We start from the raw sequence: 21176 nt of genomic DNA on the forward strand, positions 1-21176 counted from the left end.
CGGCAAAGCCTATTAAAGCAGGAACCGTGGGAATTTTATTTTCCATAGGCTATTTGAATGATCCGGCAGGAAAGGGCTAACCTATATAATAAGTTCTTGCCAAAACCTGTTTAACGCTATATGTGTTTCGTTAACTATTGAAGTACAGTTCACATAAAAATAATTACTAAGATTTTTCGAGGGCCTTATAGTTCGGTAACGCCAGTTAGAAGATGAAGATTTTTTTTACAAACTAACTTAAATAGCCTCCCAGTTACGCCGACATACTAATTGTCAAATTCGATTTATTCACTCATAACTCTTTCTACAAAAGTTAATGGTCAGAAAAATGAGATATAAAACGGGGGTTCTATTAGAAACTGAATTTGTAATAGAAACTCAGTATAGAATGTTATATGTTTATATGTGTGTTATAGCCTATGGTATATGTATATATATGACATGTGACTCATGTACATAATGCATGAGTCACATGTCAAGTCATTATTTTTCTATTGTAATTACAGAATGGCACTGACAGCGACCCTCTGCACCACCAAACCCAGCCCGTATTACAGGCCCCCTGAGCTCCAGATCAATGTCCTGTTAATTAAAGATCAGGCAAGAGTCATCGCCTGGGAGTTCAGGCAGAGCTCTGCGGTGGCTAAAACCATAAAGAATAATACAATTGTGGCCATCACGGACGGGGAGACGGTGACAAAAATCACCATCTTTGAGGAGTTCTCCTCCAAGATCACGGAGGGGAAAAGCTACATCATGAGGGGGCACTCCTTGCGGGGAGAGTCCCCTCCTTACTTTATTTTAGTGACCAGGGACACCAAATTCTTTAGGAGCTCGCCTGTTGTCTGCAAGGACGGGCTTATGGAGCAGGCGAGAGCCCTCCTCTGTCCCCCGTCCTTAAAGACAAACCTGCAGAAGGTGAAGGACAGCAAGGGCCTCCTCACAGTGGAGGGGGACATTGTGCAAGTATGCTGATTCTGTTCATAAGCGTAATACACTAAATTTACATTCCCAGTAGTTTCAGTCTGTGTACTTAGCTTATCCTGTTGTAATTCAGAGATATTACGTTTTTAGGTAGACAAAGTAATACATTAAGAATCTGAAACAATGGATCTTCTGTAGTTTTTGTTTAACCAGACCGATATTATAAATGTTTTTTTACTTAAATGTCACAGTGAAATGTTTAGGTCTAATTAGATCAGTAAGTGATGTACCTTGTTGTTGTCAGCTTTCAGCTGTGAAAAAAGTCCGCAGTGGGAGAGAGGAGGTGCCACTGAGAGAGCTGAAGCTTCGGCAGGTAAGACACGAGAATGTGAGAATGAGACAGGGACTACCCCTTCAGTTAAAAAATGCAAAATTGCCTGTTTCATCATCCATGTGTGCAAGTATGATACAAATGTTAGTACAAACTACAAAGACTGGCATATTAAGAATACGATACACACACAAATTATCCTTAATTTGTTTTATTGAAAGAACAGTAAAAGTTCAACCCACAACACCCAACACTCAAATAAACTGGTATAGATATCGCCATAATTTGGTCAAAATATGCCAATTATCGGCCTAAATCAGACCATGTCCGCACAGCCAAATCTATTCTGGGCCATAGCCGGCTCAATTTAAAGATCCTGTAAAGTGGACCTGAAAACGAGTTTTAAGTTCGCCACACCACAGAATAATGTGCTATTAACTACCCATCCAAATTCTAATAAAAAAATAACACCGAAAAGTATGTTAAATTAGGCTTTGAAATCGTGAAAAAATCTTCTCTGCTTGAGACTGGGGGGGCGTGTCACCTGAAGGAGCTGAAGCTCCGCCCCTCGCTGCCTAGTGCCTACCTCCGACCCAGATAATAGACGCTATGTCAAGCCGAACAAAACCATATAGAATTAGAATTTATTTGTTCAATGAGTGAAACATACAGATGCATATAAATGAAATGTTCCCCTGAGCTGTAACAGTAAAAATGGACACCAGAGACAGCTGACAGTGAGCTCTCCAACTAGGCTATTTCTAACACATTAGCTACCATTTCACCAAAATACCATCATTCTACACCGAGTAGCCTAATATCAATTTAGCGGTTTGCACTAACTCATAGCAGAGATACCTCTGGAAAAGTTATCTAGTATAATTATAACAAGCACACAGAACAGAGTGATGAACTGCTGGCAGCGGTGGATGGTCCAGGTGCGACCGGAGGAGGAACGGCCGGGAGGGCGATGCTAGGTACGGCTCCGCGCTGCAAGAGAAGCCGTGTGTCCGCGAACCCCGTCTGTCTCTGGTCCATGTTAAAACTATCCGCTGTGAAATGGTCACTGCATTTAGTCATTTAGCAGACTCTCTTATCCACTGCAGAGGCGGCTGTTGGAGTTTATCCGAAGCTTTCCATCAGCGTGGCTCTTCACAAAATCTATCCACCTATTTTTCCTTTCATTATCAATAGGGAACTTAAATGGCGTTGCAGCGCAGCTGGAGTTCTTGCATCCAGGGAAGATGCAGTTGCGGATGGTGGGAGACATCCTGAAGCTAGCTAGCTAGCTGATGTAGGCTACAATAACAGTACAGCAGGAGGAGCCATTCAGTGATCTGACGTAGATAGGGCGAAATGACGTAGATAGGGCATTTTTTGGCTCCGCCCATTAAAACCTGATCTGAAAACGGAAGAGAAACTGTTCTTCTATCCAACTCCACATTTCAGTGCAACAAAGTTTTAGCGCTTTGCACATGCTTTCAGGAACTCATTTCACACGTATATAATGTACTTAGAAGCAAAACATGGAATTTACTTTACAGGATCTTTAAGCAATCCGATGCTAGAACACAGCAGAGTGTGCCGAGACTCAGTGAGCAATTGGTCCGATTCGGCTGGCTACCTGGGTGGGACTGGGAGCAAGAACAAAAAATAGTTTCCGCGTGCCCGCGTCATCTTCTGAATTGAGGGAGCAACCGTTACGTCCTCAATTCTACTTGATGATTTATGAGCGGAGGCTAAACTGATCTACAGTGAAAGGAGGTGAGTTCACATAATATTAAATCAAATATTTTCCATTTAACTTAGGCATAGTAATGTAATAACCTTGAGAACATAATATACGCATGCTTTTTAACGGCCTGGAAAGGCTAAATTCGTGGCCTCGATGTTAGCTAGAGCTAGCCAAACACACACATCAGGCTTTCTTCATCATGTCATGCTTTGGATTAAAGGTTATATTATGAACGTAAAGGTAGTGCCTTAGTTTTTAAAACGTGACCGCAATATTCGTTTTTTATTTCATACGCCACCGAAACTCAACACCACCCACCGAACACGATGTAGGTAGTCTAGCTCTAGCTAGCTAGCATTATGGTACTGTAGCTACCATACTGTAGCTACAGTAGCATTAGTTAGCTAGCCTACCTATATCGTGTATTCAACTTCTTAATCTTCTTCTATTTCTTCCGCGACACCTTTCAGCGCCTTCAAATCTTCAGCTATTAAAACCGTTCAGCTATCAAAAAATTCAGCAGTTTCAGGCTATGACTGCTATATCTTTTCAGCTTTGTACCTCTTATGCTTGAATTAATATAAATCAATATTCATAATGTTTGTAACATGGTTTTCCAATGGAGTTTTTTGTTCAAATCATCTCAATCCTCTTAAACTTCTTCAACTTTCAAATCCTTCTTATTCCTCAATCCGTCAGCTACAGCCACCATTTAAACAAAAAAATGTTGACAATTATTTATTTTTTTATTCAGCTTTTTGATATCTATTCAACTTTTTTTAATATCACTGATTATGTTTCATGAGTTTTTCAAACCGTTTCTGAGATTGACATGGGTGTGTATGTGAGAGCCTAGAGTGCTGACTGAAACGCTTAGAGTGGAGGGGAGCTTCGAAATCAGTTTCGAAAAGTATTTCTAGTTTGCCAGCATTGCCACAATTTTCACTCTTCATGCTTCATTTTTGGATCAATAGATAGCTAATTTTGTGCTGGTCGTAGACAGTTGTCTGTGGAATCCAACAGACGTACACATTTGTTCAGATTCCCACAAAAAGCGAGACAAAGTCCAACTCTCGCCCCATAGAGACCAATGCAAATCTGGTGACACATTTCTGAGAGAAAGCAGTTTTTGAAACTGCCGGTAGAGTCGTATTTCGGCAAAGTCTTGGGTCTCGGAAAATATCCTTATTTTTTGGATTGGACGTATAGTTTTGCGTCTAGGTTAACTTGTTTGAGGTGTGGATTCTAGGTAAATTTCTGTTATTCTCTCGCCCTCAGCGCGTTAGCAATCATACCTACACCATCACCGTGGCAACCACACAGACACGCCACTCAGTCTCTTACACAGGTGATTGGTATTAGCTGATTAGTGGAGTCACAAGACAGAGCTATTCAGTCAACTCGTCTCATTAAAAGACTAAGAGCACTATAATTTCAGCTACTAAAACGAATATACTACTTCTACTACTTCTACAGTGTAACAGTTCAGCTTTCAGCTTCTCCCGCATTGTATTTCAGCTCTTAGCATTGTTAGACGATGCAGTTCAGTGTCCACACTGCCTCTTTTGTGTGACTCACACATTTTTCTCATTCTTCTCATTTCTGTATTTTCAGCAGATAAAAAGAAATTATTTCATCTTTCAGCATTTCAACGCATTTTCTGCAGGAAATGCCTTTCTAGTTATTTATTTGTATTATTTTCCCACCCCTAAGGATCCCTCAATATTTGTGCTACATAGACAATGCCAGTGTCAAAAGGTTCGTGTTGTCTGCGATTGCGTTGCTTGTATTTTTATTTACGTTCCATTGCACGGTTTAAATTGAAATTAAGTTTTTGTGGCAAAAAGTGCCTTTTGTCGCCAAAGGGAATCAGTGCACACAGTCACATTAAATAATGTATTTAAACTCAAGCTTGTGTGGCGTGTCGCTGTCTTCTATGCCACAGCCTAAACTTGATGTCAAAAGAAACGTTTTTCATTTCCGGCGCATTCAAACAATCCCCTTACTTTGGCTAGAAACAGCAGCTAGGCTACAGTAGCTTGCTCGTAGCACAATTTACCGAGGTCAGCTTCTCCACCGTGCAGGGCTCTCTAAGATCAAATGGTCGTATTTGGCATTGTTACTGACAATGATCGCTTCCAGCAAACTTCTTTTGAATGAGCCATTTCCCTCTAAATAAATGTAAATAAGCTTATTTACGTTTTTGGGGGCATATTTTCAGTTAGCTGATGGTACTGTTTCAATCGTGATTCCATCTAATACTGCCGGTGACAACGTTGTTACTTAGAATAGCTTGTTTCAAGGGGGTTCAGCTTGTTTCAAAGGTGGTTCTTAATGAATGAATGCAATATTATGAGTGGGCTAAATGCTTGAAAATATCACTACTGTAGAAGGGAAAAACTTAAGGTGACGTTTAAGTCATATAGGTTAGGTTCATTCCACATTTACATTTAGTCATTGATTTAGCAGCAGCCCATATCCAGAGCGACTTACAGTAAGTACAGGGACATGCTACACTTCACTTTTTGTATTTTGAATTGTACATGAGCAGCAACAAATGTAGGCTATGCTTTTAAATCTATGCAATCTTCATAAATAATAAGTAATATCACCCATCTGCAACCGATGCAAGCAAGCACACCCTACAATTTCCCCAGAAATTGTACCCTCTCTAGTTTGATATGCGAGAGGTTGGGTGTCAATATAAAGACAGTCTTGAGTCTAGTGTTGAAATATAAATAAATCAAATCATGTGCAGTCAATGATCCATTTAACTGAGAAATCATCATTGGTCAGGCCAATGCTACAATAAAAAAAAGGGGGGGAAAGAGACTGAATTTTGGCCAAGAAGAGCTGGTAGTGGTCACGTGAAAATCTTTTACAGGAGTGTTGTACATCACACTAAAATGTTTCAGAAAGTATTTGAGAGACTGCTAAGAAATAGTAGGATCAGTAAAGTGTAAATATTCTTTTTAGGGTGTGTTCACACTTTGCAGATGTGGTTAAATTAAAACAAACTCTGGTGCAATTGCTTTGTTAGTGTGGTTCATTTGAACAAGTGTGCCATCCAAACCTTGGGGTGACCAAACAAGCGGACTGAGACCGCCTGAAATGCCCACACAAAGAATGGCCCACATTAGACCATAGGGGGCGCCACAGGCCACGCACAAATATCCACTTTTCAGTGACGGCATTGCAACCCCATTGCTCCAATTCTTCTGAAACTTGGTGTACATTCCTCATTTTTCATGAGGAACAAAATTGCCTCAAGGACCTATAAGGCCATGATGGATTTTCCTGTTCAGTGATAATTTGGGAAAACCTTCAAAATTCCTCTTCTTCTTCTTCTTCTCGTAAACCAAAGGTCCAATTGACAAAAGATTTTTACAGATATATAGAATTGATGCATTTCAAAACGTTACTTGGGACAATTGAATCAAATACAACATGGCTGAAAGGGGTGTATGTATGTAAAAGTACACATTGCCTCAATATGTTTGTGTCACTAAATCAAATGTCATTTTGAATTATGGTTTTTCAAACCTAATAGGCTTTAAGGTGTCAGGCGTCAGGTGGCTGAGCGGTGAGGGAATCGGGCTAATAATCCAAAGGTTGCCAGTTCGATTCCCGGCCGTGCCAGCTGACGTTGTGTCCTTGGGCAAGGCACTTCACCCTACTTGCCTCGGGGAGAATGTCCTTGTACTTACTGTAAGTCGCTCTGGATAAGAGCGTCTACTAAATGTAAATGTAAGGTGACACCCCCCTGAAGTACCGTGCAAAGTTTCACCTTGATATGTGAAAATATGACTGAACTAGAGAGGGTACAATTTCTGGGGAAATTGTAGGGTGTGCTTGCTTGCGTCGGTTGCACAAGGGTCCGTTTTTGAATTCCATTTTTTCAACTGATATTTCTGTATATGTTATATAAAAATGCATACTTATTATTTATAAAGATTACATAGATTTAAAAGCATATTTTTTTTGCTGCTCATTTACAACTGAAAATACGAGTGAAGTGTAGAATGAAATAGATGTCTTCTCATTTCCCCTGCAAGAGGCAGCCTCATCGTTGAATCAAAACGAATACATTTGGCAGACCGGTGTAAAAATTTACCTAATCTCTATGACTTAAACGTCCTTTTAAGTTTTTCCCTTCTCGTGATATTTTCAAGCATTTAGCCTACTCGTTACATTCAGTCATTAACAAAGAACCCCCTTTGAAGATTATTCTAAGACGTTACCGGCAGGTAGAAGATGGAATCGCGATTCAAACAGTACCATCTGCTAACTGAAAATATGCCCCCAAAAACGTAAATAAGCTTGACATTTATTTAGTGGAAAATCGCTCATTCATAAAAAGCTCGCTGGTAGCGATCATTGTCAGTAACAACACAAAATGCGATATAGCCTTGTGTGGAGAAGCTGCCCCGGTAAATTGTACTACTACGGTACACTACTGCTGTGTTCGTCGTGGTAGCGATTGCGTTGGTTGAATTGGATTTAACGGTTTAGGCTGAAATTAATTATTTTCATGAACAGATTGACAAAGTTTAGGCTGTGGCAATGAAGTTCAGATTAGTAGTTAGATAGACTTTTGATTTAAGTAAGGGGAGTGCCGAACATGTTCTGTCGCCGTTTGACTTCCTAAACAGCTGTGTAGATGTTTTTGTAGTGTCTCGCGTAGGCTACAGCGTTGCAGTGATACACTGGATTGAAACCACAGGTAATGATAATTTCACCCACAAATCGTTTACTTGTAATCTAATGTCATAATAAATCCTACAACAAAAATGTATATGTGAGGAATGTTTATTTTAACGATTGAAAACATATACATCATAGACCACTATAGTATGTGTTGCCCGGGCAACACAGGCTAATGTCATGATGCTAATACTTCAGTGAAATAGTAGACTACTGTTTCCGAAAGTAGATGTACTTCCTTAATAATATCAGCTTATATTGTACATTAGACATCACAATTGTGTGTCATATCACAAAGTAAAATGAGTAAATAGTTATCACCCTGGCCTCTTTGCTTGTGGCGTTTCTGCAGCTGCCTTGCAGTAAAGCTATAGTTAGCCTAGCTATCCTCCAAGTTAACAGATGCGAAACGAATGTTCTGCCAAAGATAGTCACGCGTGTTTTCGTGACGTAGTGACGTTAGTAACGTCAGTGACTGTGGCTAGCAAATTAGCTGCCTTGCAGTAAAGCTATAGTTAGCCTAGCTATCCCCCAAGTTAACAGATGCGAAACGAATGTTCTGCCAAAGGTAGTCACGCGTGTTTTCGTGACGTTAGTGACGTAGTGACGTTAGTAACGTCAGTGACTGTGGCTAGCAAATTAGCCACCGTTAGCTTCACTTTTCGCCACAAAAACTTAACTTGAGCCTAAACCATGCAACGGAACGTAAATCCCAATAGAAGCAACTCAATGGCTACCAAGACGAAACTTTTGACACCTAGATTGTGTATGTAGGCCAAATATTGACTGAGTTTTAGGGGGGCAAAAAGAAATAAAAATAATATATATGTGAGAGAACAAAGGTTGTGCCCTTGCCGAAGGCAAAGCACACCCAACTAGAGAGGGTACAATTTCTGGGGAAATTGTAGGGTGTGCTTGCTTGCGTCGGTTGCACAGGGGTCCGTTTTTGAATGACATTTTTACAACTGATTTCTGTATATTTTATATGAAAATGCATACTTATTATTTATAAAGATTAAATAGATTTAAAAGCATTTTTTTTTTTGCTGCTCATTTACAACTGAAAATACGAGTGAAGTGTAGAATGAAATAGATGTCTTCTCATTTCCCCTGCAAGAGGCAGCCTCATCGTTGAATCAAAACGAATACATTTGGCAGACCGGTGTAAAAATTTACCTAATCTCTATGACTTAAACATCATTTTAAGTTTTTCCCTTCTCGTGATATTTTCAGGCATGTAGCCTACTCATTGCATTCATTCATTAATAAAGAACCCCCTTTGAAGATTATTCTACAACGTTACCCGGCAGTAGAAGATGTAATCGCGATTCAAACAGTACCATCTGCTAACTGAAAATATGCCCCCCAAAACGTAAATAAGCTTGACATTTATTTAGTGGAAAATCGCTCATTCATAAAAAGCTCACTGGTAGCGATCATTGTCAGTAACAATGCAAAATGCGATATAGCCCTGTGTGGAGAAGCTGCCCCAGTAAATTGTACTACTACGGTACAGTACTAGTAGACTACTGCTGTGTTCGTCTTGGTAGCGATTGCGTTGGTTGAATTGGATTTAACGTTCCGTTGTACGGTTTAGGCTGAAATTAATTATTTTCATGAACAGATTGACAACGTTTAGGCTGTGGCAATGAAGTTCAGGTTAGTAGTTAGATAGACTTTTGATTTAAGTAAGGGGAGTGCCGAACATGTTCTGTCGCCGTTTGACTTCCTACAGCTGTGTAGATGTTTTTGTAGTGTCTCGCGTAGGCTACAGCATTGCAGTGAGCAACACTGGTTTGAAACCACAGGTAATGATAATTTCACCCACAAATCGTTTACTTGTAATGTAATGTCATAATAAATCCTACAACGAAAATGTATTTGTGAGGAATGTTTATTTTAAAGATTGAAAACAGATGCATCATAGACCACTGTAGTATGTGTTGCCCGGGCAACAGAGGCTAATGTCATGATGCTAATGCTTCAGTGAAATAGTAGACTACCGTTTCCAAAAGTAGATGTGGGCCTACTTCCTTAATAATATCAGCTAATATTGTACATTACATTTCATAATTGTGTTTCACATCACAAAGTAAAATGAGTAAATAGTTATCACCCTGGCCTCTTTGCTTGTGGCGTTCCTGCAGCTGCCTTGCAGTAAAGCTATAGTTAGCCTAGCTATCCCCCAAGTTAACAGATGTGAAACGAATGTTCTGCTACAGGTAGTCACGCGTGTTTTCGTGACGTTAGTGACGTAGTGACGTTAGCAACGTCAGTGACTGTGGCTAGCAAATTAGCCACCGTTAGCTTCACTTTTCACCACAAAAACGCAATTTCTACTTAAACCATGCAACGGAACGTAAATAAAAATACAACCAACGCAATCGCTACCAAGACGAACCTTTTGACACCGCCGTTGTGTATGTAGTCCAAATATTGACTGATCTTTAGGGGGGCGAAAATAAATAATAACTAGAGAGGATACAATTTCTGGGGAAATTGTAGGGTGTGCTTGCTTGCGTCGGTTGCACAGGGGTCTGTATATTTTATATAAAAATGCATCGGGCCTACTTATTATTTATAAAGATTACATAGATTTAAAAGCATCTTTTTTTTGCTGCTCATTTACAACTCAAAATACGAGTGAAGTGTAGAATGAAATATGATATCTTCTCATTTCCCCTGCAAGAGGCAGCTGACAGGCTGAATCAAAACGAATACATTTGGCAGACCGGTGTAAAAATGGACCTAATCTCTATGATTTAAACGTCCTTTTAAGTTGTCCCTTCTCGTGATATTTTCAGGCATTTAGCCTACTCATATTGCATTCATTCATTAATAAAGAACCCCCTTTGAAGATTATTCTACGACTTTACCGGCAGAAGATAGAATCGCGATTCAAACAGTACCATCTGCTAACTGAAAATATGCCCCCAAAAACGTAAATAAGCTTGACATTTATTTAGTGGAAAATCGCTCATTCATAAAAAGCTCACTGGTAGCGATCATTGTCAGTAACAACGCAAAATGCGATATAGCCCTGTGTGGAGAAGCTGCCCCGGTAAATTGTACTACTACGGTACAGTACTAGACTACTGCTGTGTTCGTCTTGGTAGCGATTGCGTTGGTTGAATTGGATTTAACGTTCCGTTGTACGGTTTAGGCTGAAATTAATTATTTTCATGAACAGATTGACAACGTTTAGGCTGTGGCAATGAAGTTCAGGTTAGTAGTTAGATAGACTTTTGATTTAAGTAAGGGGAGTGCCGAACATTTTCTGTCGCCGTTTGACTTCCTAAACAGCTGTGTACTGTAGCTAGATGTTTTTGTAGTGTGTCTCGCGTAAGCTACAGCGTTGCAGTGAGCTACACTGGTTTGAAACCACAGGTAATGGTAATTTCACCAACAAATCGTTTATTAATGTCAGAATAAATCCTACAACGAAAATGTATATGTGAGGAATGTTTATTTTAACGATTGAAAACAGATAACGCTACATCATAGACCACTGTAGTATGTGTTGCCCGGGCAACACAGGCTAATGTCATGATGCTAATACTTCAGTGAAATAGTAGACTACTGTTTCCGAAAGTAGATGTACTTCCTTAATAATATCAGCTTATACTGTACATTACACATCACAATTGTGTGTCATATCACAAAGTAAAATGAGTAAATAGTTATCACCCTGGCCTCTTTGCTTGTGGCGTTTCTGCAGCTGCCTTGCAGTAAAGCTATAGTTAGCCTAGCTATCCCCCAAGTTAACAGATGCGAAACGAATGTTCTGCCAAAGGTAGTCACGCGTGTTTTCGTGACGTTAGTGACGTAGTGACGTTAGTAACGTCAGTGACTGTGGCTAGCAAATTAGCCACCGTTAGCTTCACTTTTCGCCACAAAAACTTAACTTCAGCCTAAACCATGCAACGGAACGTAAATTCCAATAGAAGAAACTCAATCGCTACCAAGACGAAACTTTTGACACCTACGTTGTCTATGTAGGCCAAATATTGACTGAGTTTTAGGGGGGCAAAAAGAATAAAAATAATAATAATAATATATATGTGAGAGAACAAAGGTTGTGCCCTTGCCGAAGGCAAAGCACACCCAATAATAAATAAATATATATGTGAGAGAACAAAGGTTGTGCTCTCGCCGAAAGCTTGAGCACACCCAATTACAGCTGTTTGAGCTTTGACTAAAATCTGACAATGCTTGCCATAGGAGAAACGTCTTATTTCATATTCAGTTACTGAACATAACAAACCCCAGGTCTCGATTGGCTGAGATGTTGTGCTGGTAACAAAGGGTTGTAACCAGGCAGAGGCAAAAAAAAAAAGAAATTCTGACAGAACGGTTTCTAGTCTTCTGGTCAATCCTCCGGTTGTAAAACATAGCAATGAGTGTTTATTTGAGGAGGAATCCGCTATTGCTGCTTGCAGCTATATTACACACATACACTTACACAGTTTAGACTTGTCTCATATCATTTTAGTATATGAGTTGCAGACAGCACAATAATACCCACTGTCCGCAGATATATGTACTTAAAATAACAACAGTCAAATGACACTTGGGGTTTAACATTAGGGACTGCAGTTACACAAACACACACTCTTTCCTGTACACATACAGTAGAAACACAACCAGGAGCTGCCTAATCAGTCCCCCCAGGATTTCACGGGCCTTTTTTGTGAAAGTTGCGGACTAAAATTCCTGATTTCGCGGAGCTTTTCCAAAAAGTTGCGATGAAAGTTGCTGTGTTTTTTAGGTGTTTGTTGCGATGAAATTGCGGGAGCAAGTAAAAGTTGCGATAAAAAGTTGCGAATTTCCCTCTTTGTAATTTTAATTGAGTTATTGGTTGAAAATTAAGTAATTAACAAACATTCATCAAAGAATAAAACCATTGAGAAATGGTCCCCTAAATAACCTTACCAACATGCAAATTTTCATCATATCCCATTTTTAATCCTTATCCAACCAGGATTTACATTAGCATGCATTGAACGGAGGAATCTCCCTTTTTTTAACAAAAAAGATTGAAATCTCTATCTGTCTTCAATACCGCTCTCGGCCTCTACGCAACTCGGCGCTCTCACGCTTGCCAGGCATAGACAGTAGAAGAAAGCACACGCAGCAATTGACTGGTTGGGCAACCCTGTATACAGGACTGTTAACGGTGTGTTTTTCGCTTGGAAGTCTAGAAATCTGGCACCTTATTGAACTAAATAAAAAAGAGTGAAAGAGTTCACAGACACCAGAATGAACGCGTTCAAAGTATCGTTCATCAGGCAGTAATACAGTACGTTCAGTTCACGTTCACTAAAATTATCAAAGAGTTCATGAACTTTCGTTCAATGAACGCATTCAGGCGCAACACTGGATTTAACCCCTACTGGACAGAGTTGTGGGAGACAACGATGATTGGTCAAAGTTGCGGGAAAATTGAGGTGATTGGTTAAAATTGCAACGTCGCGCTGAATTCGCGGGGAATCGTTGAATTCGCGTGAATTGGTGCGATCGCAACATTGCGAATTCCTCGAGGGTCTGCCTAATGAGAAGTTCCATTGAGAACCAGCTGGTGTACTGTGTTCCCTATGGGCTGCAGGGTAGGAGGTTGGGTCAGACCGAGAGTGACAATAATAAGAGACTCACCTGGAGCCTCTTATTCCTCCCCTGCTAGGATCTCTCTAGTGACCCAGCATGAGGTGTTACTCCTGAACAGGAATCCTACACATCAGTCCTGGTCACCATGGAAAAATGCTGCTAGGGCACATACTGTACTGTACAGAGGGGGTGGCAGAGTCAGGAATGTGTCTCTCCAACTGGTTAGGAGTGTTATTGAATTCAGATCTACAGAGAGGGGGGAGATGTGTCATGGCCATGGCCGTGCCCCCAGTGTTCTTGTCAAGAGAGAGAGTGAGTGAGTGCCCTAGTGTTCAGTGTCTCCCTGGGTATTTTCCGGTCCTGGTCTTTTCTGTCTCTCCTGGCTCCCTGCACCTCCTGTTTCTCATTTCAATCCCCCAGCTGTTGTCCATTGTCTAATCACCTGCCCTATATATCTGTTTGCTCCCTGTGTCGCGTTCTCATCATGGTGTGAGTACCTCTGTGTTGTCCCTCGTTTAAAATAAAACACCTTTGTTCCTGATCCTGCCTATGTTTGGGTCCTACCCCTGCACCCACACTGTGACAAGTTGGGTAACAAAGAAGACATTCAAGGTTGCATGTTGTAAAGAGCATCAGTATTTGAAGGTATACACGCTGCAGTGTTTTACCCCATTGGGTTAGCTCAATGTTTAGAATATTGACAATGTTTGAGAATGTCTCAGGATCAGTATATACTACCGTACTGCCACAATACTGTATCATTTTCTGCTTAAAGATTCTGACGCAAGTGCTAAGATTCCGATTGGCCCAGAGGAATGTCAATTATAAGAATTATCCAATAATTTTTCGCAATTCTAACCCTGCGTGGCATGAAGAAGAAGGGCAGCCTACCCCCCCCCCCCCCCCCCCCCCCCCCCAAAGCGACAAGTTTGCAGGTCTGTGTATATTGCTATTGTTATAGTTTCCGTTATTAGTTGGTGACAACGGGGGACGGGGCTTTTTCACCCTTATTATATAAATATAACTTATTTTAGAGTTCTCTCCCCTAGAACAGAGTTAATGTTCCAACCGAGGGGGGCTGGCGCTGTCTTACGGTGCGTTTACACTGCAGCGACGCGATGCGAGCGACAACATGTTTTCCAAGAAGCGGTGGCTTCGTTCCTTCTATGGCTCTGGTTCAGAAGAGCGGCAAAACTTCGAACCAGTTCGTGACATTTGAAGCATTGAACGTCATCTGTCACGTGGTTTCGTAATTTGATACAAGCTCCAAAACACTTTTTCGAAACGGTGCGTATTGGTTTTGCGACACATGCATCGATGCGTCAGTGCCATACGTCCCATCCCTATTAAAGACCTTAATTATTCAACAGTATTTGTTTAAAGTTAGAGGGACCCACTGTAATGTTTGTTTTTCAGTAGCTTTGAAGTAATAAAACCCTTCCTGTTCAGCTGCTAGATAATAAGCAGTGATGAAAAGGTTAACTTTGTTCAGGGCAGAGGACTGGGAGGGAAGGAGCCTCTTATGATCTCCCTGAAACGAAACTAGAGATTCTAAACTCAGGAAAAAACGTCCTACTTTAGTTTAAGTGTTTTGGTTATTTTATACACAAAGATTATAGAAAACGGCCCAACATAAGTACCAACAGGTGAAAACATCCAATTATGATGTGACTAGTAAATACAGAAGGTTGCTTGACTGATGTTTGAAAGACCGTAAAACTAGGCTCTTCTGATCCTTGATATTCTGTTGTTTTTTCACTTTTTTTTTTACTGTTTGTACCTCGCTTTGGACCTGCTAAATGAATGAAATGTTTCATGTAGTAATTATGCATTGTATTATTTCTGTAGGTTATTCCTGTTTGTTAAAGTACAATTCAATATACCTTTATACCGTTTTGTTGAGTTCATAGGTTGACAAGATTCACAATTTAACTTCTGGTCTTATTCTAGAAATGGCTTCCTGCAGCAGTCTCCTGTCTGAAGATCAGTTCCAGTGTTCTATCTGTCTGGATGTGTTGATCCTGTCACAACTTCATGTGGACACAACTTCTGCAAGGCCTGTATTACCAAGTACTGGGACAACAGTGACCTGTGTCAATGTCCTATGTGTAAAATGACTTTTGAGAAGAAACCAGATCTCTATGTCAATACTTTTGTCTCGGAGATGGCTACTCAGTTCAGGAAGTCAGAGCCACTGAAAGCTACCATCAGTCCAGACCTGCATCCTACTAAATCTGAAGTGTCATGTGACATCTGTACAGGTACCAAGCTCAAGGCCCTGAAGTCCTGTCTGGGGTGTCTGGCCTCTTACTGTGAGACTCACCTGGAGCCTCATCAGAGAGTTGCATCCTTGAAGAAACACAAGCTGATCGACCCTGTGGAGAACCTGGAGGACAGGATGTGTCAGAAGCATGACAAACTGTTAGAACTCTTCTGTAGGAAAGATCAAATGTGTGTTTGTGTCACGTGCATGAGAACAGATCACAAAACCCATTTCTTTATAACTTTAGAAGAGGCGTATGAACAGAGGAAGTTTGAACTGACACAGGTAATGGTTGAGATGAAGCAGATGATTGAAGAGAGATTTAGGAAGGTTCAGGAGCTCAAACTCTCAGTAGAGACCTTCAAAAGAGATGCAGAGAGAGATATATCAGATAGTGTTCAGGCCTTCACTGCTCTGGTGTGCCCCATTGAGAGAAGCCAGGCTGAGCTCATTGAGGTGATTGAGGAGAAGCAGAAAGCAGCAGAGAAACAGGCTGAAGGGTTGATTAAAGATCTGGGGCAGGAGATCACTGAGCTGAAGAGGAGAAGCACTGAGCTGAAGCAGCTCTCACACACTGAGGACCACCTCCACCTGCTCCAGAGCTTCCCATCCCTGAGCACCCCTCCACACACCAAGGACTGGTCTGAGATCAGTGTCCACAGTGGTCTGAGTGTGGGGGCAGTGAGGAGAGCTGTGTCTCAGCTGGAGGAGACACTCAATAAAGAGATGGAGAAGCTGCCTGAAGTCAAGCTGAAGAGGATTCAGCAGTATGCAGTGGATGTGACTCTGGACCCTGATACAGCACATCCACGTCTAATCCTCTCTGAGGATGGGAAACAAGTGAGAGATGGAGACATAAAGCAGGATCTCCCTGACAATCCAGAGAGGTTTGATCATTGTTCCTGTGTGCTGGGAAAGCAGGGCTTCTCCTCAGGGAGGTTCTACTATGAGGTGCAGGTTGAGGGGAAGACTAAGTGGGATCTGGGTGTGGTCAGAGAGTCCATCAACAGGAAAAGGAAGATTAGACTCAGTCCTGAGGATGGATACTGGACTATATGGCTGAGGAATGGAGATTTGTACGAGGCTAATGCTACCCCATTTTTACTTCTCTCCCTGAGACAGAAGCCCCAGAAGGTGGGGGTGTTTGTGGACTATGAGGAGGGTCTGGTCTCCTTTTATGATGTAGATGCCAGGTCTCATATCTACTCTTTCACTGGCTGCATCTTCACTAAGAAACTCTATCCATATTTCTGTCCCTGTGTGAATGATGGAGGTAAAAACCTTTCCCCTCTGATCATCACTCCTGTCACACACAAAAAGTCTGTACATACAAAAAGTAATACATTCCACTGATTGTTTAAAGAATATTGCAAGCAAGAGTTTAAAGAATATTGCAAGCAAGAGTTTCGTATCTCTACAATGAATGCTATGACTAATGAACAAAGAAAAGAAAAAACTTAAAGAAATGTAAAAAAATAAATAATTGTGTATATTGTGAATGAATGACAGATTTATGAATGTTCATCGCTGATATGTTACTGTAATCAATAATTAGATTACGTCAGTGTTGCCTTTGTACAACCCTTTTTCTGCTTGTATAACACACCTCTTAAACCTGGATAGGTGTATGTTCCCCACATCTGGTGTTGTCCTCCACTCTAGGTTCATCATAAGGTCAGAGGTCAGCAAGGTCAATCCTGGATCTACTGATCGTCCTCCTCTGTCTACCAGAGGGGACACGTCAGGTCTTTGTTCTCAGTACCTCCATCTGAGTTGTCTCTTCCTCATCTCTTCTTCCTCTTTCTTTTAACGTATGCAGTGAAGATCAGAGAGTCTTGATAAGACACTCCTGACTCCTTTTGTTGTCATTCTAATCTTAAAGTCGGAAGTAAATGTTCTCTCCTGTCGTCTGTTGAAAATCTGTATTATTGTCGCTCACTGTCAGACTGTCAGAAAAGTTGAGGATGTAACCTTTTATTCTGTATAAAATTATACTGTGTCTAGCATTCCTTGTGGGCAGAGAGAGGCCACCCCCAACATGAACTCTTCCTTGACTTTACTGAACCTGTGCATTACTTGATAAAGATTAATTTATCTAACACAGACACACACACACACGTCACAAGATACATTAATATGGTACAATCAACACTTCCCTCTGGTGCTATTGCACAGATATAGCATAAAGCAAGAGAATGTACAGTCGTGGCCAAAAGTATTGTAAGTGATTTCATTTGACTAGAACTCACTCACACTTTCCCATGTTCTGATGATATGATTTATGAATTATGTTAGCTGGTAATTTTATGCCAGGGCTCAAATAACTGAAATGTAGGTGTTTGTGATGCCAATGAAACTTTATTTAAAATGCATCTGATCACTCTGCCCAACAATCGAGTAATAATGTGACTCAACACAACTGAAGCAACAAACTTTGCAAACACAAAATTTATGTCACTGTCAATAATTGGCTGACTGTAAATATGCTGAACCTGTAGTTCTCAAACTTTTCAGACCAAGTACAACCTCTTTCAAAGAATACTGTCCAAGTTTCACCTACAATTTACTCTCAGAAATGGACATTCACGTGGACCGTACTTGTGACTTCTCATGGAGTTCGGTCAAACACATCCTCCTCTTCCACCACCTCTCTACCACGAATAAGAAACAAGAAGGGGGCCCTACAAAAACATAAAGATTCCCCTACCAACTTTCTCCAGTAGGTGTCACACTTGAGTTATGAAACATTTTCAGATTTTGTCTAAATCATTGCGTTTGCTATCTCAAAGCAATGAACACATGGAGAGTAATACAGGCCTTGGACTGCTTGTGCGATCAAATGCCAAATGGTGGAAACACATCACAAATTATTCCAACAGATGTTTAACGATGTTCACAGTTGATTCGGCCATTGTTTGGTCATCATACCTGATTGTCCCTTGATGAGAGTATACGGTTGGGGAAGGGTGGGTCAGAGGAGAAGGATATGAACTGGAACTGAGTGTTTCATAAAGTTCTTGCCGGGATCCTCCTCTCATTACTCCTCACGTTATATTCTTTGACTCTCCAAATAACATTCCCCTAAAGTGTATTTTGAGAGTAGCATGGGGCCTAAATGATCCCTGGGTCCTTTGTCTGTCACAAGGATTGAAATACCTGTCTTTCCAATAGAAGCAGGAGCTTGAGATCCTTTGAGAAAGTATGCTCATGGTCAGTACAGTCATGGGTGTTGGGCTTTACATGGTGATCTAGTTATGGACATGAATATGAATGATGTATTGGGTTTGTCTTGAAAATGCCATGCTTATATTTGTGAATGGTTGTGTCGGACATTTCTCAGAGCTCTCGCACTCTCTCTCTCTCTCTCTCTCTCTCTCTCTCTCTCTCTCCCTTACACATTCTTTCCCTCCTCCTTGTTTAATATTAGTCGGTTACATAATCAATTATTTCTGTTCTGTGGGCGTGTGAAGAATTGACCACTTTACCGCATTACTTCCCCCTCACTTCCCATCTCTGTAGTTCTGTATTGCGTATGGGTATTTGTATGTGTGTATTTCTATATTGTGCACGTGTATTTCTGTATTAAATGTGTGTTTCCGTATTCTGTGTCTTTTCTGTATTGGTGTATTTGATATGTGTGTATTTGATATGTATGTGTGTGTGAATGGTCACATGTGTCGTACAATATATGCTGTGTATTCCAAATATGAAAAGTAATTCAATCTACATAATAAGAATGAAAAACGCAAAGATTTCCTTTTGAAAATTCTTAAATGGACAAAAAAATCTGTTTGTGAAACTACAATCATGCAAATTTGAATGTCATTGAGAAAGGATTTGGAGACATACCACTTGGAGACATACCACTGATAACCTTCTCAGACCTCCTGATCTAGTGAAATAGTTGCTAAACTTCTATTGAAAAATCAGTCAGTTTTAAGAGGCTTTGATGGCCCCAATTAGTGTTGTAACTCCTGAAGTCGTACATCACTCCTACAGAAAATGTGAGACTTAAGACAGAAAGAGGGTTGTAGGCGAAGAATGAGGACAAGCTAACCTTGGGCAATAAAGGCCATGTGAAGGTTCATAGGTCAGCAAGGGATTTTAGGAGTCAGGGATTTTAGGAGTAATATGTAGCTTGACAAAAGTAAGATGAAAGGGTCTTTTAGGGATTTTCTGTCTGTCTCTTGCTCTCTCTCTAGAGTCATCTTTCGCTTTTTCTGTTTCTCAGTGTATACCTCTACTTGTAGCTCTTATAATCTGTATCCATATCTATTGACCTATTTTCTTGTTTCTTCTCTTATATCTAAATATTGCTATAGGTGCTTTCACACCATCCTTAGAGTGTGTAGACAGAGGCAGAAGAATGCAGATTCTCATCTAACAACATGCATTGTGGGATTTCCAAAATACAACATTCAGCAGAGCTGTTGATGATCACGTGATCAATTATTCATGTGCTCAGTTAGGGGGATGCCTCTGTCTTCCAGGCCAACACACTAGACCCTTTGTTTTGATTTACTCTCTTGAATGAGTTATTATTTAAAACTGGGTAAAAGCACATTGTCCTCATTTAAATAGGTTGAAGTATCGTCATTTCACTGGGGAGAACTTGTGCAGGAAAAGATTTGTGTCAGGGATGCTCACTGTCCTTAAACCCAGCAGGGGGTTCATTGAGGGGACACAAACCTGACAAGAGCAGCATTACTGACGCTAAGCTAATGCTAAGGTGCTAAACCCAAGAAATCACACCTTAGACAGATACTTAACAGTGTCCCACCAGGAGCCACCTGGCTGCCCCCAGACTCCATATGGTCTTTCTACGTTCCCAAACATCGCAAATGTCAACCACAGGGATTCTAAGTCCTTTGAGAAACCGTTCAGTCCAGCCTAACCTTGAGACAAACGGAGTGAGATCTTAAGGCCTCTTGCCAGGATTCAGTGCTTGCCTAATTTGAAAGCTACAGGGTTTGAGAGATGGATGATGTAATAGGGTTTGAAGAACTGGCAGGACACTAGGAACTGTGTGCCATCTGTCCAAACCCTCACACAAGACAGACTGACAGGGAAACAAACAGCCAGGCAGGGGGCAGCGCTACAAACAGATAGACAGACAAACTGACCAAATAGTGCGAATAGTGTGTAAATGTTCATAACTTCCTCACTCAGACCACCTGACATTGTCCATAATTTGATACAGATGTAATTGGTGAGAGCTACATACCAAGAGGGTGAGTTGTTGGTGGGGATGCCAGTAAACACATAACACGTAAACATTACTCTGAATGCAGACTTTGTTTTTAGCTCTCAACCCAGTCACCGGATGACATGTAGGCATAGAACTGAGAATGTTCTGGAACCTGAAACAGTAGGTGGTGTTGCATCTGATGACTTTTAAACAGGAAAAGACACCACTATGTTGTGCATTCTGGTTACCATGTCATATTTGTCATCATTATCTTCATTATCGCACCCAATCCTACTTCTTCTTCTCAGGCTCTCCTAACATACTCTCTCGCCTTTGTCTGAGCCTTCCATTTCCTCTTCATCCTTCACTTTCCTCACAAGTTTGACCTCCTCATCGTCATTAGTAACCTACATAAATGATCTCAGAA

General features: G+C 40.8%; 3 protein-coding genes across 3 annotated transcripts in view; 2 read left to right on the top strand and 1 right to left on the bottom strand.

Moving 5' to 3' along the window:
* The window catches only part of LOC136959951 (E3 ubiquitin-protein ligase TRIM39-like), a 210835-nt gene that overhangs the window by 74694 nt on the left and 114965 nt on the right, over positions 1 to 21176 (bottom strand). The gene's annotated exons all lie outside the window — the stretch shown is intronic.
* Positions 14864 to 21176, top strand: part of LOC136959948 (E3 ubiquitin-protein ligase TRIM39-like) — an 88566-nt gene continuing 82253 nt past the window's right edge. The window contains exon 1 of the mRNA XM_067254198.1: positions 14864 to 14944. The gene's annotated coding sequence lies outside the window, so the exon portion shown is untranslated. The remainder of the gene's footprint in view (positions 14945 to 21176) is intronic.
* LOC136959957 (E3 ubiquitin-protein ligase TRIM39-like) lies at positions 15248 to 17159 on the top strand. Its single transcript, XM_067254209.1, is given in 2 exon segments — positions 15248 to 15311; positions 15314 to 17159. Coding segments are annotated over 2 exon segments (1662 nt in total). The 5' UTR covers positions 15248 to 15250; the 3' UTR covers positions 16915 to 17159.

Source organism: Osmerus mordax, chromosome 17 (genome assembly GCF_038355195.1).
Source record: "Osmerus mordax isolate fOsmMor3 chromosome 17, fOsmMor3.pri, whole genome shotgun sequence".
Classification (NCBI taxonomy): Eukaryota; Metazoa; Chordata; class Actinopteri; order Osmeriformes; family Osmeridae; genus Osmerus; species Osmerus mordax.